Raw genomic sequence first — 20,325 nt, 5'->3', positions numbered from 1 at the left:
AATCTCAATGAGCCCTTCCTAGTTAAATAAATAAAAAATTATCCCTCTGTTGGACCAGAAGGAGGAGGTTATGAAACCATAGAAAATATAAGGAAATCTGGAATTGATATTTGTCGCCAACCTAAGGATGTAGAATGCAGAGCCAAGGACAACATCTATGTTCCTTTGGCCGAACTAGGTCAAAATGTTGAATGCAACCCCTCAGTTGGACTGATATGCCGCAACAAGGATCAAGGCATCCCACCAATATGCTACAACTACGAGATCAGAGTCAGATGTTGTGTTGATGTTTGTAGCAATGAGACACCTCCCACCTCAGAAAGGCACACAACAAACATTACAACAGCAACAACTACCCCAACAACAACAACAACTGAAAGTCCAACAACAACAACTACCCCAACAACAACAACAACAACAACAGAAAGTCCAACAACAACAACTACCCCAACAACATGAACAACAACAGAAAGTCCAACAACACCAACAACAGAACTTCCATCAACCACAACTACGTCAACAACTCCATCCACAAAAATAAAAGTAACAGAGGAAGTTACAACTGGTCCAGAATCAACTGCACCTACTACCACTACCACAACAACAACAACAACCACCACAGAAAGTCCATCAACCACAACAACATCTAAGACAACAACATATTCCACAACAAGTGAAACAACCGAGGAAATTACAACTGGTCCTGAATCAACAACACCCACAACAACCACTACACCATCAACAACAACAACAACACCCACCACAGAAAGTCCAACAACCACAACAACATCTAAGACAACAACATATTCCACAACAAGTGAAACAACAGAGGAAATTACAACTGGTCCAGAATCAACAACACCCACAACAACCACTACACCATCAACAACAACAACAACAACCACCACAGAAAGTCCAACAACCACAACAACATCTAAGACAACAACATATTCCACAACAAGAGAAACAACAGAGGAAATTACAACTGGTCCAGAATCAACAACACCTACCACCACAACAACAACAACAACAACAACAACCACCACAGAAAGTCCAACAACCACAACAACATCTAAGACAACAACCTATTCCACAACAAGAGAAACAACAGAGGAAATTACAACTGGTCCTGAGTCAACTCCACCAACAACAACCCCCACTACTACCCCAACTACTACCACAACAACAACTCAGATGAGGACTACCTCTGAGCCTACAGTCAGCACTGTCTCAGCTACAGTCAGCACTGTCTCAGCTAGTCAGCACTGTCTTAACTACAGTCAGCACTGTCTCAGCTAGTCAGCACTGTCTCAACTACAGTCAGCACTGTCTCAGCTAGTCAGCACTGTCTTAACTACAGTCAGCACTGTCTCAGCTAGTCAGCACTGTCTCAACTACAGTCAGCACTGTCTCAACTACAGTCAGCACTGTCTCAACTACAGTCAGCACTGTCTCAGCTACAGTCAGCACTGTCTCAACTACAGTCAGCACTGTCTCAACTACAGTCAGCACTGTCTCAGCTATAGTCAGCACTGTCTCAACTACAGTCAGCACTGTCTCAGCTAGTCAGCACTGTCTCAACTACAGTCAGCACTGTCTCAGCTAGTCAGCACTGTCTCAACTACAGTCAGCACTGTCTCAACTACAGTCAGCACTGTCTCAACTACAGTCAGCACTGTCTCAACTACAGTCAGCACTGTCTCAGCTAGTCAGCACTGTCTCAGCTAATCAGCACTGTCTCAACTACAGTCAGCACTGTCTCAGCTAGTCAGCACTGTCTCAGCTACAGTCAGCACTGTCTCAGCTACAGTCAGCACTGTCTAAGCTAGTCAGCACTGTCTCAACTACAGTCAGCACTGTCTCAACTACAGTCAGCACTGTCTCAGCTAGTCAGCACTGTCTCAGCTATAGTCAGCACTGTCTCAACTACAGTCAGCACTGTCTCAGCTACAGTCAGCACTGTCTCAACTACAGTCAGCACTGTCTCAACTACAGTCAGCACTGTCTCAGCTATAGTCAGCACTGTCTCAACTACAGTCAGCACTGTCTCAGCTAGTCAGCACTGTCTCAACTAAAGTCAGCACTGTCTCAGCTAGTCAGCACTGTCTCAACTACAGTCAGCACTGTCTCAACTACAGTCAGCACTGTCTCAACTACAGTCAGCACTGTCTCAACTACAGTCAGCACTGTCTCAACTACAGTCAGCACTGTCTCAGCTAGTCAGCACTGTCTCAGCTAGTCAGCACTGTCTCAACTACAGTCAGCACTGTCTCAGCTAGTCAGCACTGTCTCAGCTACAGTCAGCACTGTCTCAGCTACAGTCAGCACTGTCTCAGCCACAGTCAGCACTGTCTCAGCTATAGTCAGCACTGTCTCAGCTAGTCAGCACTGTCTCAGCTACAGTCAGCACTGTCTCAACTACAGTCAGCACTGTCTCAACTACAGTCAGCACTGTCTCAACAACAACAGAAGCTACACATACTACAACATCTAGATTGTCCTCGACTACACCTTACACGGGCTGTGAATGTCATTCCACCAAGAAAGGTAATGAAATAAAATAAACAGAATTATTCTCCTTTTAACCAGGGGGAATATGGTCCCATTGTAGTGCACTCCTTTTAACCAGGGGGAATAGGGTCACATTGTAGTGCACTCCTTTCAACCAGGTGGTATAGGGTCCCATTGTAGTGCACTCCTTTTAACCAGGGGGAATAGAGTCCCATTGTAGTGAACTCCTTTTAACCAGGGGGAATAGTCCCATTGTAGTGCACTCCTTTTAACTAGGAGGAATAGGGTCCCATTGTAGTTGCCTTCTTCGAGGCCTGTAAGTTTGATGTCTGCCACATGCCAAATATCTCAATCGGCTGCTCCAGCCTGGAAGCCTACGCCGTGAGGTGTGCAGCAGCTGGAGTCTGTATCGACTGGAGGAAATCAACTAATGGAACATGTGGTAGGGAAGGACATTCATATCCAATAAGAACTGTGTCCCCAATGGGATCCTATTCCCTACATAGTGCACTGCTTTTGACCAGGCTCCGGCCATAAGTAGTGATCTAAGTAGGGAACAGGATCCAATTACGGATGCAGGATAGATGTTAATACGATTTTAAATAATTCTAATAACTTTACGATTTACATTAATTATTTGTATTTTGACAACCTGCATTTACAAATTGTGTACATACTGTTTTGTCTTTCATTCCATATTGACCATAATATAGATCTGACATGCCCTAAGACCAAAGTGTTTAAGGCATGTGGCTCTACTATCCAGCCAACATGCAATTCAAGGTATCCATCTCATTCCCATCTCATCTCATTCTCATTCTCATCTCATTCCCAGCTCATCTCATTCTCATCTCATTCCCATCTCATTCCCATCTAATCTGATACTCATTTTATTCTCATTCCCATCTCATGTCATTCCCAACACATTTCATTCCCATCTCATTCCCATTCTCATCTCATTCCCATCTCATCTCATTTCCTTCTCATTCCCATCTCATCTAATTCCCATCTCATCTCATTCTCATCTCATTCCCATCTCATCTCATCTCATCCCATCTCATCTCATTCCCATCTCATTTCATCTCATTCCGAACTTAACTCATTCCCAACTTAACTCATTCCCATCTTATCTCATTCCCATTTCATTCTCATCTCATTCCCATATCGTTCTCATCTCATTCCCATCTCATCTCATTCCCATGTCATTCTCATCTTATTCTCATCTAGTTCTCATCTCATCCCATTCCCATCTCACTCTCATCTCATTTCATTCTCATCTCATTCTCATTTCATTCTCATCTCATTCTCATATCATTCCCATCTCATTCTCATCTCATTCCCATCTCATCTCATTCCCATCTCATTCCCATCTCATTACATTCTCATTCCCATCTCATTCCCATTTCATTCTCATCTCATTCCCATCTCAACTCATTCTCATCTCATCTCATTCCCATCTCATCTCATTCTCATCTCATCTCATTCCCATATCATTCCCATCTCGTCTCATTCCCATCTCGTCTCATTCCCATCTCATCTCATTCTCATCTCATCTCATTCCCATATCATTCCCATCTCGTCTCATTCCCATCTCATCTCATTCTCATCTCATCTCATTCCCATATCATTCCCATCTCATCTCATTCCCATCGCATCTCTTCCCATCTCATTATTTTATACCACTTCCTAATGGACATGCATTCTTAAAGGTTTCCATTCTATTCCAAGGTTGCTAGTCTGTAATAAATTGATTTTTCTTGTCTTAGATACAATGACAAATATGTGCATTCATGTCAAGGAGCACAAATGACCCGTGACTTTGTATGTGACTCATTCATGGAGGGCTGTTTCTGCCCTGAGGGTACCATCTTGTTCAACACATTCTCTGACACCTGTGTTCGTGACTGTGGTAAGGATGTGTCAGTTTGAGGAATACATTATTTAATTGTGTCTCAAAGTACCAGCATGTATGACCTAAGATCTTATTTTCCTTTCAAGGATCTACAGGACCTGATGGAAAACCCAAACAGGTAATAATGTGGATGTGAAACACAACGAATCTGTCAGAAGAAATGGTTCAACAGCTCACTTCACATTATGGCCCACAAAAAGGTTCTGTATAGAACCCCCATTATTTTAATCAGTTTACTAGTTTCTATGGGGCTTGTAAGTTATCCAGCCCTGAAGAGGCTGGAGCCCTAATGTTATTATCAATCAATCGGATGTATTTGATAAAGCCCTTGTTTCATCAGCAGCAGCAACAAAGCCTTTACACATACCCGGCCTAAAACCTCAAAGAGCAAGCAATGCAGAGGCAGAAAGACAGTGGCTAGGAAAAACTCCCTAGAAGGCAGAAACCTTGGAATAAACCAAGAGAGGAACCAGGTTCTGAGTGGTGGCCAGTCCTCGTCTTAACAAATTTGAAGTCTCTGTTAACAGTGTTTGTTTTGTCCCAACACAGTTTGGTGAGACTTGGTACAGTAACTGCCAGAAGTGCACGTGTAATGCTGACACACTGAGTGTCCAGTGTGAACCAGTGAAATGTCCGCCCCAAGAAATTGTTACCTGTAAGAAGTACGGTGAGGTGTTGGTCAACGAGACGGTGCACTGCTGTCAGATAAATACATGTGGTGAGTAGAGACAGGATAGAGAGGCACCTTAACGTGCTACCAGGTAACCTGGGTACAAGTCTGTTTGTGCTAAATGTTTGGCATATGACAAGGAGTGGAATGTTAGCACCAAACAGGTCTTCATTCTAGCTACTTCATAAAGCCTTCATAAGCACTACATAAATGTGTTACAAAGCATCTATAACGTGCTTTATAAAGGTTTATAAATGTGCCATAACTCTTTGACATAATCACCTGACTGAATAGTGTAGCTTGTCCCTGAGCTGGTGGACCAATGTTTTCTTACCTGTCTTTCTGCTGGAGGTTCTGCATGTTGATTCCAACCTTAAAAGTAACAAAGACATTTAGCAGGTGTTTTAGGAAATGCATTTGTCACACCAATTCAATTAAATTTGAGGTCTTTATTGGCATGGGAAACATATGTTAACATTGCCAATGCAAGTGAAGTAGATAATAAACAAAAGTGAAATGAACAATACAAATTAACAGTAAACATTACACTCAATTCCAAAAGAATAAAGACATTTCAAATGTCATATTGTGTCTATATACAGTGTTGAAAGGATGTGCTAATTATTTGAAATAACAATTAAGATAGCTACAATTGTAACGGTTTTCTTTAGGTGAAGGAGAGGCGGACCAAAATGCAGCGTGGTTGTTATTCATGGTTTTTTAATAAAGAAAACTAAACATGAATAAACTAACAAAACAATAAACGTGTGAAAACCTAAACAGCCTATCTGGTGAAAACAAACACAAAGACAGGAACAATCACCCACGAAACACTCAAAGAATATGGCTGCCTAAATATGGTTCCCAATCAGAGACAACGATAAACACCTGCCTCTGATTGAGAACCACTTCAGGCAACCATAGACTTTTCTAGATAACCCCACTATACCACAATCCCAATACCTACAAAAAAAACAAGACAAAACACACCACATAATAAACCCATGTCACACCCTAGCCTGACCAAAATAATAAAGAAAACACAAAATACTAAGACCAGGGCGTGACACGATCGTCGTATGGAGTATACCAAAGTACAGCGTGGTTAGAATACATTCTTCTTTATTTAATGAAGAACACGAAGAACATTTAAACAAAAACAACAAAACGAATAAGACGAACGTGACCGCTATATAAACAATGTGCTAACGTGCAATATAACATAGACAATAACCCATTAAATACCCAAAGAAGATGGCTGCCTAAATATGGTTCCCAATCAGAGACAACGATAAACACCTGCCTCTAATTGAGAACCAATCTAGGCAACCATAGACCAACATAAACACCTTGATGAAATCAACCCCATAAATCTACAAAAACTCCTAGACAGTACAAACACCCTAGAATAAGACAAAAACACACATATCACCCATGTCACACCCTGACCTAACCAAAATAATAAAGAAAACAAAGAATACTAAGGTCAGGGCGTGACAGTACCCCCCACAAAGGATGTGGACCCCACTCCACCATAGTCTTAGTCCGCTTTTGTGGCCTCCTAGGAACGGCAACCCTCGCCGCCAACCTAGGACTGGCAACCCTACTAAAGGGCCCCACTGGACTGAGGGATAGCTCCGGACTGAAGGGCAGCTCCGGACTGAAGGGCAGCTCCGGACTGAGGGGCAGCTCCGGACTGAAGGGCAGCTCCGGACTGAAGGGCAGCTCCGGACTGAAGGGCAGCTCCGGACTGAGGGGTAGCTCAGGACTGAGGGGTAGCTCCAGACTGAGGGGCAGCTCCGGACTGAAGGGCAGCTCAGGACTGAAGGGCAGCTCCAGACTGAGGGGCAGCTCCAGACTGAGGGGCAGCTCCAGACTGAGGGGCAGCTCCAGACTGAGGGGCAGCTCCAGACTGAGGGGCAGCTCCAGACTGAAGGGCAGCTCCGGACTGAAGGGCAGCTCCGGACTGAGGGGCAGCTCCGGACTGAGGGGCAGCTCCAGACTGAGGGGCAGCTCCAGACTGAGGGGCAGCGCCGGACTGAGGGGCAGCGCCGGACTGAAGGGCAGCTCCGGACTGAAGGGCAGCTCCGGACTGAGGGGCAGCTCCAGACTGAGGGGCAGCTCCAGACTGAGGGGCAGCTCCAGACTGAGGGGCAGCTCCAGACTGAGGGGCAGCTCCGGACTGAGGGGCAGCTCCAGACTGAGGGGCAGCTCCGGACTAAAGGGCAGCTTCGGACTGACTGACGGCTCTGGCAGGGCCTGGCTGATTGACAGCTCTGGCAGGTCCTGGCTGACTGATGGCTCTGGTTGCTCCTGGCTGACTGACGGCTCAGGACAGACTGGCGGCTTTAGCAGCTCAGGACAGATGGGAGACTCTGGCAGCTCAGGACAGACGGGAGACTCTGGCAGCTCAGGACAGACGGGAGACTCTGGCAGCTCAGGACAGACGGGAGACTCTGGCAGCTCAGGACAGACGGGAGACTCTGGCAGCTCAGGACAGACGGGAGACTCTGGCAGCTCAGGACAAACGGGAGACTGGCAGCTCAGGGCAGACGGGAGACTCTGGCAGCTCAGTCATTTATATAGTCCTTCTTACATCAGCTGATATCTCAAAGTACAGAAACCCAGCCTAAAACCCCAAACAGCAAGCATTGCAGGTGTAGAAGCACGGAGGCTAGGAAAAACTCCCTAGAAAGGCCAAAACCTAGGAAGAAACCTAGAGAGGAACCAGGCTATGAGGGGTGGCCCTCATAGTCCGCTTCTGGCTGTGCCGGGTGGAGATTATAACAGAAAATGGCCAAGATGTTCAAATGTTCATAAATGACCAGCATGTTCAAATAATAATAATCAAGTAGTTGTTGAGGGTGCAGCAAGTCAGCACGGCCAGGTGGACTGGGGACAGCAAGGAGTAATCCTGAGGCATGGTCATAGGGCTCAGGTCCTCCGGGAGAGAGAAAGAAAGAGAGAAAGAGAGAGAGAATTAGAGAGAGCATACTTAAATTCACACAGGACACCGGATAAGACAGGAGAAGTACTCAAGATATAACAGACTGACCCTTGCCCCCCGACACATAAACTACTGCAACATAATTACTGAAGGCTGAGACAGGAGGGGTCAGGAGACACTGTGGCCCCATCCGATGATACCCCCGGACGTGGCCAAACAGGCAGGATATAACCCGACCCACTTTGCCAAAGCACAGCCCCCACACCACTAGAGGGATATCTTCAACCACCAACTTACCATCCTGAGACAAGGCCGTGTATAGCCCACCAAGATCTCCGCCACGGCACAACCCAAGGGGAGGGCACCAACCCAGACAGGAAGATCACGTCAGTGACCCAACCCACTCAAATAACGCACCCCTCCTAGGGATGGCATGGAGAGCACCAGTAAGACAGCGACTCAACCCCTGTAATAGGGTTATGGGCAGAGACTCGCAGTGGAGAGAGGGGAACAGGCCAGGCAGAGACAGCAAGGGCGGTTCGTTGCTCCAGAGCCTTTCCGTTCACCTTCACACTCCTGGGCCAGACTACACTCAATTAATTATATGACCTACTGAAGAGATGAGTCTTCAGTAAAGACTTAAAGGTTGAGACCGAGTCTGCGTCTCTCACATGGGTAGGCAGACCATTCTATAGAAATGGAGCTCTGTAGGAGAAAGCCCTGCCTCCAGCTGTTTGCTTAGAAATTCTAGGGACAATTAGGAGGCCTGCGTCTACGTGTAGGTATGTACAGCACTACCAAACCAGAAAGATAGATTGGAGCAAGCCCATGTAATGCTTTGTCGGTTAGCAGTAAAACCTTGAAATCAGCCCTTGCCTTAACAGGAAGCCAGTGTAGGGAGGCTAGCACTGGAGTAATATGATCAATTTTTTTGGTTCTAGTCAGGATTCTAGCAGCCGTATTTAGCACTAGCTGAAGTTTATTTAGTGCTTTAACTGAAACAGTCTTGATATGTTCCTCAAAAGAGAGATCAGGGTCCAGAGTAACGCCGAGGTCCTTCACAGTTTTATTTGAGACGACTGTACAACCATCAAGATTAATTGTCAGATTCAACAGAGGATCTCTTTGGTTCTTGGGACCTAGAACAAGCATCTCTGTTATGTCCGAGTTTAAAGTAGAACGTTTGCAGCCATCCACTTCCTTATGTCTGAAACACAAGCTTCTAGCGAGGGCAATTTTGGGGTTTCTCCATGGTTCATTGAAATGTACAGCTGTGTGTCATCCGCATAGCAGTGAAAGTTAACATTATGTTTTTGAATGACGTCTCCAAGAGGTAAAATATATAGTGAAAACAATAGTGGTCCTAAAACAGAATCTTGAGGACCACCAACATTTACAGTTGATTTGTCAGAGGACAAACCATTCACAGAGACAAACTGATAGCTTTCCGACAGATAAGAACTAAAACAGGCCAGAACGTGTCCGTGTAGACTAATTTGGGTTTCCAATCTCTCCAAAAGAATGTGTTGATCGATGGTATCAAAAGCAGCACTAAGGTCTATGAGCACGAGGACAGATGCAGAGCCTCAGTCTGACGCCATTAAAAGGTAATTTACCACCTTCACAAGTGCAGTCTCGGTGCTATGATGGGGTCTAAAACCAGACTGAAGCATTTCATATACATTGTTTGTCTTCTGGAAGGAAGTGAGTTCCTGCGCAACAGCCTTTTCTAAAATGTTTGAGAAGAATGGAAGATTAAATATAGGCCGATAGTGTTTTGTATTTTCTGGGTCAAGGTTTGGCTTTTTCAAGAGAGGCTTTATTACTGCCACTTATAGTAAGTATAGTACACATCCGTTGGATAGAGAGCCATTTATTATGTTCAACATAGGAGGGCCAAGCACAGGAAGCAGCTCTTTCAGGATTTTAGTTGGAATAGGGTCCAGTATGCAGCTTGAAGGTTTAGAGGCCATGATTATTTTCATAATTGTGTAATGTGATATAGTACTAAAACACTTAAGTGTCTCCCTTGATCCTAGGTCCTGGCAGAGTTGTGCAGACTCAGGACAACTGAGCTTTGGAGGAATACGCAGATTTAAAAAGGAGTCCGTAATTTGCTTTCTAAGGATCATGATCTTTTCCTCAAAGAAGGTCATGAATTTATTACTGCTGAAGTGATAACCATCCTCTTTTGGGGAATGCTGCTTTTTAGTTAGCTTTGCGACAGTATCCAAAATAAATTTCTGATTGGTCTTATTTTCTTTAATTAAGTTGGAAAAATAGGATGATCGAGCAGCAGTGAGGGCTCTTCGATACCGCACGGTACCGTCTTTCCAAGCTAGTCGGAAGACTTCCAGTTTGGTGTGGCGCCATTTCCGTTCCAGTTTTCTGGAAGCTTGCTTCAGAGCTCAGGTATTTTTTGTATAGCAGGGAGCTAGTTTCTTATGACAAATGTTTTTAGTTTTTAGAGGTGCAACTGCATCTAGGGTATTGCTCAAGGTTAAATTGAGTTCCTCAGTTAGGGGGATAACTGATTTTTGTCCTTTGACGTCCTTGGGTAGGCAGAGGGAGTCTGGAAGGGCATCAAGGAATCTTTGGGTTGTCTGAGAATTTATAGCACGACTTTTGATGCTCCTTGGTTGGGGTCTGAGCAGATTATTTGTTGTGATTGCAAACGTAATAAAATGGTGGTCCGATAGTCCAGGATTATGAGGAAAAACAATAACGATAACAACAACAATAAGATCCAAAACTAGGTCCAGAGACAGTGGGTAGGTCCAGAGACATGTTGGACAAAACCTGACCTCTTATGAACCTGACCTCTTAGGAACCTGACCTCTTATGAACATAACCTCTTATGAACATAACCTCTTATGAACATAACTTCTTATGAACATAACCTCTTATGACACAATAAATCAATGTTGAGTTATAGTAAGGGGGAAACTCACCACTTTAAAATGTCCTCCTTAACTCTGTCTACCTCCACAGGCACTTTAATCAGTCACTGTGATGTGAAGAACACCACCACCTACCTAGAGGTGAATAACTGCAGGTCCTCTGTGCCGGTGGAAATCTCAGCCTGTGGGGGATCCTGTGGAACATCTTCTATGTGAGTACAAACTCTAAATAAGACCACACACACACATGCCGAAAAAGCACACAGAAACAAACGCAACATGCATTTGTTTTTTTTTAGAAATTTGTAAGTGGGGAATTGGATTGAAGGGTGAGAATTCAATGGACGTTGACCTATAGCAGAATAAATGTGGTACTGTTTCTAACAGTGTTTGTGTGTCCTGTTTGCTAGGTACTCTGCAGAGAAAAACACCCTGATGCACTCCTGCTCCTGCTGTCAAGAGATGTCTACCAGTGAGAGGAAGGTGGAGATGGTCTGCCCTGATGGGAAGAAGATCATGCAGTCCTACATTTACATTGATAAGTGTGGCTGCCATGACTCTGAGTGTGACAAGAAGAACCACTTAGATTAGGCCTTGACGAATGAAGTCTTTTAAAATGTTCTTATTTACCTGCATGGAATATTCAATAGTTTTATCTAAAGGGAACCAATAGGGTCTGTCTCATTATCATATAGGCTACTTTCATGAACTGTATGTTCTTTCTCTCTACACTATCATAGACATTATGCAAACCTATTAAACTGATGAAGAAGCATGAAGTCATTATCTTTCTTGTTTTATTTCATATTATCAAGTGCGTCATTGTGTGACTAGGGAAACAGTACACATAGTATTTAATAAAGAACATATTCATTACATAACTGTTACTATTAAAAGGGGCAATCTGCAATTCAAACAATAACAAAGTGGCCACCCTGCCAGTGTTTTGGCAAAAAGCTGAAGAATGGGGCTGGAGAAATGTAACCACTCTCAAGTTCATAGACAAGGCCATGGATGTAAGAACTGACCGTCCATGATAACAAAATGATAACAAAATGATAGTTTTAATCATGTTTTGAGGCTATACAGTTTTTGTTAACAATTATGTTGTTTACCAACAATGGAGTAAAACAATCTTATATTCTGGGTTGTGATGGGCTACGACAGTTGAACTCAGCTCATTAGGCATTTATAAGTGATATTCTTCAAGAATCAATAGGTATTATCATGTCCAGAAATATATGTAGCGATCACAGATTAGTCACTGAAATCTTTAACCTTGATTAGCTATACTTTGATGTCAAAATGTCACAAGAACCACACCCACTGGGCACATAAGTTAATTCAACATCTATTCAACATTGGTTCAGGGTACTTTCATTGAAATACCGTGAAACTGTGTTGAATTAACCAGGATATGTATTACTACCCAGTGGGTAGTATTAGAAAAACATTAAGGGTATATTTATTACAATATTTCACTGAAAACTTACCAAGAGCTGTTTTCTAAACCAATGTTATTGAATGTAACAAACTGGCTACCTATCTGTCATTTCCAGAGATCCTCTCACTGACAGAAATAACATAAATCTGTCTTTTGTTTAGCCAATTCTATCTCAATGAATGTGTCTGTCATTACAAGATGTAGCTAATATTCACCTAGATATTTGTTTATTTAATGACATTTAGATGGCACTTTGTAGCCGGAGAGAAAGTACGAATCCAATTAGGTTAACGTCTGATTAAAAAAATATATATTGGGCAGTGGTTGATGCTAAAGTGTTAAGAGATGGGAGCTTGTTGGTGTTCTGTAAGGATATGTAGCAGAGAGATGGGAGCTTGTTGGTGTTCTATAAGGAAATGGAGCAGAGAGATGAGAGCTTGTTGGTGTTCTGTAAGGACATGGAGCAGAGAGATACAGGATCAAGGTGGAGAAGATAGTGAGAATGGTCCGGGACCAGGGAGAGACTGGACAAGGTGGAGAAGACAGTGAGAATGGTCCGGGACTAAGGAGATACAAGATCAAGGTAGAGAAATGTGGTGGAATTATTGTAATCAAAAGAATAGACTTTTAGATTTCTTCAAAACAATCACACTTTTATTTATGACTGCAGTAACAGAGCTGGTCGGTAATCACCCCTGGAGGTGATCACTGAGAACTCAACCAGCTGGTTTGAGACACAGCATTTTATATCACTCCTGGAGGTTATCACTGAGAACTCAACCAGCTGTTTTGAGACAGCATTTTATATCACTCCTGGAGGTTATCACTGAGAACTCAACCAGCTGGTTTGAGCCACAGCATTTTATATCACCCCTGAAGGTTATCACTGAGAACTCAACCAGCTGTTTTGAGCCACAGCATTTTATATCACCCCTGGAGGTTATCACTGAGAACTCAACCAGCTGTTTTGGCCACAGCATTTTATATCACCCCTGGAGGTGATCACTGAGAACTCAACCAGCTGTTTTGGCCGCAGCATTTTATATCACTCCTGGAGGTGATCACTGCTACAGCATTTTATAGCAATGTCCATCCTCCTGGATGTTCATGACAAACAACAGATGTATGGAATGTGTCACAGGGTTACTAATTATTCACAGCAAACAGTATCTGCTGTATATACTTTCCTCATTGTGTAGAAACCAGGGTCTGGTCCCCCAACTCCATACTGGAGCCATCTCCCCTGGTTCCCCAGTACAGAAACATTAACTCATGCTATGGAATGCGGTATCACCCAAAGACATCTTAAATCTCCTGTCAATGTTAAATCTCCCAGAGGCCCACTTTCAGTTCACACAGACACAATAGAGTTGCAAGAACCCTTTATTCTGTTGCATAAAACAACCATTTGATGCAATTACAGTATTATAACATAATCTTGCAATGTTGCTCTCACAGTAGACAGTGAGAATGGTCCAGGACCCAGATCAAGGTAGAGAAGACAGTGAGAATGGTCCAGCTCCAGGGAGAGACAGGATCAAGGTAGAAAAGACAGTGAGAATGGTCCAGGACCAGAGAGATACAGGATCAAGGGAGATTAAGGTTAAGAGTTTGGAACAGTTTCAGTGCCAACAGAAATTGTATTTGAATTCCATAATTTAGCATTTCTTTATTATATATATTTTTTCATGTTGTGTAAAAAAAAAAAAAGACTGATTTACAGGTCATGGGGGTTGCTTAATCACACATATGAAGTTTTGGAAAGATCTGACTTTTTTAACCCTTCGAAACAGCACCTGAGACACCAATTATGGCACTTCTGGTTAGCACAGGAAGCTATAAGTCAACACACATCCTCATTGGGGTATGCTTTTACAGAATCCTGAATTTTAAGGCTTTACGTTAAGAACTGACTGATTTACACAGGGTTGAATGCACTATTTCTATCAAACCGCAGTCAGGGTATGGATATACACTTTTAGGGTGATTTTAACCACTTCCGGTTGGTCCAGGAAGCTTAGAATCAACACAGATAGACCTCATAGTGGCCTGATGGACTGTTACCGAAGACAGATTCATACGGCATTCATAACCCATATAGGCTTCAGGTTGAATTTAGGGGTGCAGGCAATGTATTCCTATGGGGAGAGAAGTCAATGCAAACTGTTTGAAGTAAACACCTTCTTTTAACTGTTAAGGGTTAATGCCACACGGTCAAGGTTAGGCTTGCACGGATCGGGAGGACCTTAGGAACGTACCTGAGGTCGAATTGTGCTTCTCACCCTAACGGTTCTCTCACTGTCACCCAAAAGCAAATGACATTGTGGGGCAGGCTTCATTTTGGGCCTACTTTTCTAATGGTCGCTGCGCTTAGACCGAGCGATCTCGTTGAACTCGGCACGGCCTAGGGATTATGGTAATGCCATTGCCTGCTCTCTGTGTCTTTAAGCACCGCACTTTGTCACTCCATCCTTGCTGTGTGTGTGTGTGAGAGCTTTTCTTTGACATCTGTTGGGAGAAATGACTGACTTACAGGTTATGGGGGTTGCCTAATCACACATATGAAGTTTTGAAAAGATCTGACTTTTTTAACCCTTGGAAACTGCCACTATGACACCATTTAAGGCACTTCCGGTTGGCACAGGAAGCTATAAATAAACTCATATCCTGATTGGGGTATGCCTTTACAGAATCCTGAGTTTTAAGTCTTTACGTTAAGAACTGAGTTATTTACGGAGGGTTTAGTGAGTGTGTGTTATTTCAGAAAATCATAGAAAATCACAGAAATCTCACAGAGCTCCGCAGCACACTTTAAAAATATTTGTATGAACACCCTGCAACTGGATCTGTAACTGTTGAAAAAAAAAAAACTATCTTTGAACATCACCAATTTGTCATTGTACGATTTCTCTTTAATGACGATAGATAAATGTATGGTATTTTTTTATTGACACCGGAGGCTCCTTGACTTTGACGTGAATCTTGTTCGGGTCCAACTGCCCATTATGCCAAACCTACGCTCACGAAGTTTCGGCTTCAAAATATTTTCAGTTTTGGAGATAAGGCCCCGTCGTGATTCGTGATGTTTTGTACAATTGCAATATGATTGCTTTTGCCCTCCTGTGGGATTTTCCGGGACAGCGGAAAAATGAGCAAAATTTTATTATTTTATAAAACGGAAACCGAATGTCAGAGAAAGTTCATTTGATGACTTCCCGGTAGGTCCGGCCCTACCGCACGGCCCGATGCCGATCCGCGCATTTTAGAAACGTTTTCGGACGTCTAGTAAGGGACCGTACATTTGCAATATGGACTTTCTCACTAACCATACAGCAAATGTCACAATGTTCCCTTAAGGTATGTAGGATTTAAGGTAAACATTAAACAATTCCCTAGGAAAGCAAATAACTTTACAGGGATTGGGTTGGCCAGATTGAAGTACTCGGCCAACCCACCTTGGTTCACTTTAACTTCTGTTGAGTACCAGTGTTATCGATACAAAAATGGCACGAGAACTTAGATGATTTTAATGGCTGAAAGGTAATTGTTAATGTGACTGACTTAGGTTTGGAAGTACAGGAGACAATTCTTAACCTCACAGCACCTATATCTGATGTAGGGTGGGCTCGTACCAGCAAAGGACGCGTACGACAGAAACTACCAAAAAGGGTGGTTAGGAACTTGCGCCCCGGGGTTATTGGTCCAACCAGATCGTGTTAGTCCTCAGAGGCCAATTATAGGAGGCTAAAGTAGGCACCGGAGGAGTTTTGACCAGGAGTAGCTTTGTCTAGCTGTATGCTATTGGCATCCTCAGGGAAGTTACAGATTACAAAGCTATGAATCAAATAGGTGAAGACTTTACCACTACGTTCTTTTGGTGGTTGGCAATAAAAAAAAATGTGAATTGGATTAATGACATCTATTATAATCAACAGAGATCTGTGAATGACACTGGAGATGCAGTAAAGGGGTTCTCTGACCAATTATCCGCCACCTCCCGCATGACCTGGGAAAAAAAAGACAGACTCTCGATATGTTAATTGGCAGAAAAGGGCGGGGTATATAGAGTGATTGGGGTTCATTGCTGTGCATTTATTTTTTGATAACACAGCTCCAGATGGATCAGTGACCAAGGCCCTGGCTGGTTTAACCACATCAACTCACGAATTAGCAGAGTACTCTGAGGTGGATAATTCTCTAACAAATTGGTTTGACAGTATGTTTGGGAAATGGGAAAATGTCATCATCACTGTGTTGTGGGCAACTTTCACCTTTATGAGTGTGTTGGTTCTGTGTGGATGTTGTTCGATTCCGTGTATGAGAGGTTTGATCACTAGGACTTTGGAGAGGTCAATGACGCAACAGATGGTGAGGTACGGACCGATTCCGAGCTCCGGCCAGTGGAATGACGAATACAGGCCTCCAGGCCTAGGAGATGGCTCCGTTTCTTTTAACTACAAGGAGCCAATGTTGGATGAGACTATTTTTTATATTTAGACTCTTTTTTTATGAAGATTGTAGTAAAAATCCTAACTGGAAGCGTTATAATTGGATAAAGGCCTATAACAGTCATAGATGAATATCGAATGTACATACATGTATTGGTTTGAATTATTCTTGTATACAATTTATATTTCCATATAGGGTTTGATGTATCAGTGTGTATTATTTAGTCATTAACCTCTTAAAGGATAGGGGGCAGCATTTCCACTTTTGGATAAATAGCGTGCACAATTTCAACTTGCTGCTACTCATGCCAGGAATATAGTATATGCATATGATTAGTAGGTGTGGATAGAAAACACTCTGAAGTTTCTAAAACTGGTTCAGTCATGTCTGTGACTATAACAGAACATAAAAACACAGAGGAATTATTTTACAGTTTCTACGACTTCCAGAGGATGTCACCAGTCTTTGGAATTGGGTTGAAGTTAATCATTGGTGAAACGAAGAAGAGGCACATCCTGGAACAACGTTACACTGTTGATAGTTACGCAAGAGGGAAAATGACGCATGTTTTGTTTACTTTCTCTATCGAATACAGATTGCCCCGTCTACAATTTGATCGATTATTAACGTTTAAAAATACCTAAAGTTGTATTACAAAAGTAGTTTGAAATATTTTGGCAAAGTTTATAGGCAACTTTTGAAATGTTTTGTAGTGACGTTGTGTTTTGGAAAGCTGTTTTTTTCCGGATCAAACTTGCTTTTTAAATTGACATTTTGGGTATACATGGACGGAATTAATCGGAAAAAAGGACCAATTGTGATGTTTATGGGACATATTGGAGACCCAACAAAGAAGCTCGTCAAAGGTAATGCATGTTTTATATTTTATTTCAGCGTTTTGTGTAGCGCCGGCTACGCTAATTATTTTGTTTACATCTCATTCAGGTGGTTCAGGGGGGGTGCATGCTATCAGATAATAGCTTCTCATGCTTTCGCCGAAAAGCATTTTTAAAATCTGACATGTTGGCTGGATTGACAACGAGTGTAGATTTAATTGAGTACCCTGCATGTGTGATTTAATGAAAGTTTGAGTTTTATCGTGTTTTATTTGAATTTGGCGCTATGCATTTCCCGAGGCTATTGGCCACTTGAGACGCTAGCGTCTCACTATCCCTAAGAGGTTTTAATGGTGGATTGATCATGGAATGTACAGTGCCTTGCGAAAGTATTCGGCCCCCTTGAACTTTGCGACCTTTTGCCACATTTCAGGCTTCAAACATAAAGATATAAAACTGTATTTTTTTGTGAAGAATCAACAACAAGTGGGACACAATCATGAAGTGGAACGACATTTATTGGATATTTCAAACTTTTTTAACAAATCAAAAACTGAAAAATTGGGCGTGCAAAATTATTCAGCCCCCTTAAGTTAATACTTTGTAGCGCCACCTTTTGCTGCGATTACAGCTGTAAGTCGCTTGGGGTATGTCTCTATCAGTTTTGCATATCGAGAGACTGAAATTTTTTCCCATTCTTCCTTGCAAAACAGCTCGAGCTCAGTGAGGTTGGATGGAGAGCATTTGTGAACAGCAGTTTTCAGTTCTTTCCACAGATTCTCGATTGGATTCAGGTCTGGACTTTGACTTGGCCATTCTAACACCTGGATATGTTTATTTTTGAACCATTCCATTGTAGATTTTGCTTTCTGTTTTGGATCACTGTCTTGTTGGAAGACAAATCTCCGTCCCAGTCTCAGGTCTTTTGCAGACTCCATCAGGTTTTCTTCCAGAATGGTCCTGTATTTGGCTCCATCCATCGTCCCATCAATTTTAACCATCTTCCCTGTCCCTGCTGAAGAAAAGCAGGCCCAAACCATGATGCTGCCACCACCATGTTTGACAGTGGGGATGGTGTGTTCAGGGTGATGAGCTGTGTTGCTTTTACGCCAAACATAACGTTTTGCATTGTTGCCAAAAAGTTAAATTTTGGTTTCATCTGACCAGAGGAACTTCTTCCACATGTTTGGTGTGTCTCCCAGGTGGCTTGTGGCAAACTTTAAACAACACTTTTTATGGATATCTTTAAGAAATGGCTATCTTCTTGCCACTCTTCCATAAAGGCCAGATTTGTGCAATATACAACTGATTGTTGTCCTATGGACAGAGTCTCAACCTCAGCTGTAGATCTCTGCAGTTCATCCTGAGTGATCATGGGCCTCTTGGCTGCATCTCTGATCAGTCTTCTCCTTGTATGAGCTGAAAGTGTAGAGGGACGGCCAGGTCTTGGTAGATTTGCAGTGGTCTGATACTCCTTCCACTTCAATATTATCGCTTGCACAGTGCTCCTTGGGATGTTTAAAGCTTGGGAAATCTTTTGTATCCAAATCCGGCTTTAAACTTCTTCACAACAGTATCTCGGACCTGCCTGGTGTGTTCCTTGTTCTTCATGATGCTCTCTGCGCTTTTAACGGACCTCTGAGACTATCACAGTGCAGGTGCATTTATACAGAGACTTGATTACACACAGGTGGATTGTATTTATCATCATTAGTCATTTAGGTCAACATTGGATCATTCAGAGATCCTCACTGAACTTCTGGAGAGAGTTTGCTGCACTGAAAGTAAAGGGGCTGAATAATTTTGCACGCCCAATTTTTCAGGTTTTGATTTGTTAAAAAAGTTTGAAATACCCAATAAATGTCGTTCCACTTCATGATTGTGTCCCACTTGTTGTTGATTCTTCACAAAAAAATACAGTTTTATATCTTTATGTTTGAAGCCTGAAATGTGGCAAAAGGTCGCAAAGTTCAAGGGGGCCGAATACTTTCACAAGGCACTGTATATGTTTAAATTAATGACTAGAATATTCCACCCTGAAACCATATAATGTATGAAATTGATTAGAATCATACAATTATTATTAATGATGTGTGTAGTTTTAGTCAGTAAAATTATAATAAATGATGTGTGTAGTTTTAGTCAGAATTAGGGTAAAACAATATATCTGAACAATATGTCTTCATAGTATCTTAAACACAGACTGTCTGAGCAAAATTCAGTGCCGACCTTGGGGCCTCTGAGAGATTTGGGAGAGGGCAGGGAGTACTTCTCACGGTCTCCCTAATCTTTGTCTCTCTAATCTTGAAAAAAAATTATAAAAGGGTTTTAAATACTTTTACCCGTCATCCTATTGATATAGCCCGCTAGTGGAGTAACCCACTACGGCCCTGTCTCTGTCAGGCCCGTCCTTAGGTGCTTTATGGACACTTTAAGAAATCACGATGGATGCAGATTGCTATTAATCCTCCGTGCAACTGGTGATTGAAAACGTGCAACTGGTGATTGAAAACGTGCATCTGGTAACCCAAATTGCGGTTCTCTGTGCGCTTGCCGGTGTTCCATATATTCATGTCCGGTTATGGCGCACCCTACTACGGACCTTTATCAATGGGGGCCGGTCCCAATTATTTATGGAAGGTCTGATGATGATTTT

The 20,325-nt window shown here is 42.7% G+C and overlaps 1 protein-coding gene and 1 pseudogene across 2 annotated transcripts; both read left to right on the top strand.

Annotated features, from left to right (window-relative positions):
• Positions 1–39: 39 nt before the first annotated feature.
• On the top strand, positions 40–1,299 carry LOC149985325 (uncharacterized; annotated as a pseudogene). The gene has a single exon (XR_016490552.1). The product of XR_016490552.1 is annotated as an uncharacterized LOC149985325 (transcript).
• A 1,087-nt stretch (positions 1,300–2,386) lies between these two features.
• Positions 2,387–8,054, top strand: LOC110501204 (intestinal mucin-like protein). Its single transcript, XM_036961193.2, has 5 exons — positions 2,387–2,953; positions 3,225–3,294; positions 4,278–4,420; positions 4,510–4,541; positions 4,973–8,054. Exons 1-5 carry the CDS (start codon positions 2,848–2,850, stop codon positions 5,147–5,149), a joined length of 528 nt encoding a protein of 175 aa, XP_036817088.1. The 5' UTR covers positions 2,387–2,847; the 3' UTR covers positions 5,150–8,054.
• The last annotated feature ends 12,271 nt before the right edge of the window (positions 8,055–20,325 follow it).

Source organism: Oncorhynchus mykiss, chromosome 2 (genome assembly GCF_057628025.1).
Source record: "Oncorhynchus mykiss isolate SJ-2025 chromosome 2, ASM5762802v1, whole genome shotgun sequence".
Classification (NCBI taxonomy): Eukaryota; Metazoa; Chordata; class Actinopteri; order Salmoniformes; family Salmonidae; genus Oncorhynchus; species Oncorhynchus mykiss.
Note: the sequence above shows the minus strand (reverse complement) of the source record. Positions and strands in the feature narration are given on the sequence as shown.

Bases quoted from the DNA above. Each gene is read 5' to 3' on its own strand.
- LOC110501204 (XM_036961193.2), top strand. From the start codon at position 2,848: ATGCCAAATATCTCAATCGGCTGCTCCAGCCTGGAAGCCTACGCCGTG. The intron at 2,954-3,224 runs GTAGGGAAGGAC...ACCATAATATAG, and splicing joins ATCAACTAATGGAACATGTG to ATCTGACATGCCCTAAGACC. The intron at 4,421-4,509 runs GTAAGGATGTGT...TTTCCTTTCAAG, and splicing joins CACCTGTGTTCGTGACTGTG to GATCTACAGGACCTGATGGA.